Source organism: Littorina saxatilis, unplaced genomic scaffold, assembly GCF_037325665.1.
Source record: "Littorina saxatilis isolate snail1 unplaced genomic scaffold, US_GU_Lsax_2.0 scaffold_901, whole genome shotgun sequence".
NCBI lineage: Eukaryota > Metazoa > Mollusca > Gastropoda > Littorinimorpha > Littorinidae > Littorina > Littorina saxatilis.
In genome coordinates this window covers 51,512-54,362 of record NW_027129627.1, presented here as the reverse complement: position 1 = coordinate 54,362, position 2,851 = coordinate 51,512, and the positions used below count along the sequence as shown (strand labels likewise).

Below are 2,851 nucleotides of genomic sequence, written 5' to 3'. Positions count from 1 at the left end.
GAGGCAAAGGCGGGTAGTGCACAGCACAACACGGTAAGCTAACATAATTAAACGCTAGAGCACGCTACTTTTACCGGCGAAAATGTGATTTCTTTGTTAAAAACTCGTTACTGACACAATATTAAAATACATGTAAAATGAGTACATATGTACCATCAAGCCCACAGGACAACACTCTTCTGAAACAGAAATGAGAACAATTTGGCCTTCGGATTTAAAGTTATGAGAACAAACAATAATAATAATACGAATATTTATAACGCGCACATATCTCACCAACAGGCGACTCAAGGCGCACATACACTCATTCACACACACGGAGACTTAAAGTCACTAGCACACACACACACCATCAACCATTAAAATATGTACAGTTATTCAGGGTGGGATGGGGTGGGCAGTGTAGAATGCATGGATTATTTGGAAAAAAGGAATGTCTTGAGTGCAGATTTGAATGATTCGAGGGACTGTTGTTGACGGAGGGGGAGAGGTAGTGTGTTCCATTGGCTAGGTGCTTGGAAAGAAAATGAGCGTTGACCTGCTGTTTTGAGTTTGGTGTGGGGGATGTTGAGCTTGAGGGAGTCGGCAGATGATCTGAGTGCTCGTGAAGGGACATAGAGAGAGAGAGAGTCGGAGAGATAGGCAGGGGTGAGACCATGGAGGCATTTGTAGGTGAGAGTGTTGATTTTGTAGGTGATACGGGCAGGAACGGGCAACCAGTGGAGCTGATTTAGGAGGGGGGTGATGTGATCTCTCTTTTTCTTTCGTAAGACGAGACGGGCAGAGCTATTTTGAATGCGTTGGAGACGAGAGATAGAAGAAGAGGGAAGACCCGCCAAGAGAGAGTTACAATAGTCAAGACGTGAGAGAATGGTGGAAGTGACCAGTTTGGCGGTAGCATCTGTGGTGAGGTACTTGCGGATAGTGGCGATGCGGCGGAGTTGGAAGTAGCAGGTGCGAGAGACAGAAGAGATGTGTTGTTTCATGGAAAGGGTGTTGTCTAGAGTGACTCCGAGGTTTTTGACAGCAGAAGACAGAGGGACAGAAGAGTCAGAGAGTTGAAGAGAGTCGGAGGTGGCTTTGGAGAGTTTGGATGTAGTGCCTATTAGGATAGCTTCAGTTTTGTTGCTATTGAGCTGAAGTTTGTTTTCTGTCATCCAATTCTGCACGTCAGTGATAGTGTCAGAGATAGAGGAAAGAAGAGATTCAGACTGGTCAGGGGAAGAGCTGTTGTGAAGTTGAGGGTCGTCGGCAAAACTGAGAGTGGTGGAGAACGTTGTGTCGGTCAAGGATGTGGTCAAGAGGTTGAGTGTAGAGAGTAAATAGTACAGGCCCAAGGACTGAGCCCTGAGGGACTCCGCACTCAAGCCTGATGGGGTCAGAGTTCAGTTTGTCAATCGAAACAGTCTGGTAGCGGTCGGTAAGATAAGAAGAGAACCAAGAAAGAGCTGTGCTATGGATACCAAAGGTGTGCTGAAGGCGTTGAAGGAGGATGTTTTGGTCGACTGTGTCAAAGGCCGCTGATAGATCAAGTAGAGCGACGGCAGAGATTTCAGCTTGGTCAGTGGCAAGGAGGAGATCATTAGTGATTTTGAGAAGGGCAGTTTCGGTGGAGTGGTGAGGACGATAGGCAGATTGAAGCGGAGAGAGAAGATTGTTGCAAAGAAGGTGAGAGTTGAGTTGTTTCAGGACGACTCTTTCAAGGAGTTTGGAGATGAAGGAAAGGTTTGAGACAGGGCGGTAGTTGCTGAGGGTGTTTGGGTCAAGCGATGGTTTCTTCAGTAGAGGTTTGACAATAGCAGTCTTAAAGGAGTTGGGGGCAGTGCCTGTTTGCAGAGAAGTGTTGATGATTTTGAGAATAGAAGGGAGGAGTTCAGGAAGACAGTCAGAGTAGAGTTGTGTGGGAAGAGGGTCAAGGTCACAGGTTTTCAAGGTCATTTCTTTGAGGACTTTCTCCAGGTCAGTGAGAGTGAGAGGCTGAAAGTGTGTGAAGGGAGTGCCTGTAAATGCAGGAGGAGTTTCAGAGTTTTGGTGTGGGATTTTGTCTAGTTTGTCACGGATGGCTTGGATCTTGTTATTGAAGTAATCAGAGAAAGCTTGCGACAGTTTGGAGGGGTCGATGTTGTTGGGCAAGGGAGAAGCAGAAGAGCAGCCAAGAAGGTCATTCATTGTGGAGAAGAGTGTTTTGGCAGAGGTTGTTTCACAGATTTTGGTGCTGTAGTGCGATTGTTTGGCGTCTGCGATGAGTGTCTGAACATGTTCCTTTTGCTTGTTGTAAATCTGTCTGTCAACTACCAGCTTTGAGGTTCGCGACTTCCTCTCTGCTCGGCGACGCAACTGTTTTGCATACTTAACTTCAGCTGTGATCCAGGGTGCAGAAGGCCTATCTACGATGAGTTTGGTTTTTGCGGGCGCATGTTCATCAAGAAGTGTGCTGAGAGTGGAGTCGTAATGACGTACAGGGTCTGAGGATACCGGAGAATCAAGCAGTCGGCGGGCTGCTTCTGCGCGAAATGTGTCAGTGTTAACTTCTTTGAGGTTACGGCGGACTACGCGCTTTTTCTGTTTGGATGGTTTGGCCATTTTTAGAGAGAACAAAACTGCAGAGTGATCGGATCTGAGGTAGTCATTCAGCAGGATGTCGTACACCAGGTCAATGACAATCAGTGAACTACAAAGTATATATCTGCCTCAACAGTCACGAAACCTAATTCAAAGGAAAACTTCTTCTTGTAAAAACGTGTCGGCTGACCATCTCAGATCTTGCCTGGCTTGAACATGGGATAAGACCATCCTTCCATTTGATCACAGAATAATAATAATAATAATCAAACATTCTTTTATAACGCTG

General features: G+C 46.2%; 1 protein-coding gene across 1 annotated transcript; it reads right to left on the bottom strand.

The window, feature by feature from the left end:
* Positions 1 to 2,057: 2,057 nt before the first annotated feature.
* On the bottom strand, positions 2,058 to 2,583 carry LOC138957863 (uncharacterized; the record flags this gene model as incomplete). Its single annotated transcript, XM_070328906.1, has 1 exon — positions 2,058 to 2,583. A coding segment is annotated over exon 1 (526 nt), but the record flags the coding sequence as incomplete, so codon positions are not given.
* Between the last annotated feature and the right edge of the window lie 268 nt (positions 2,584 to 2,851).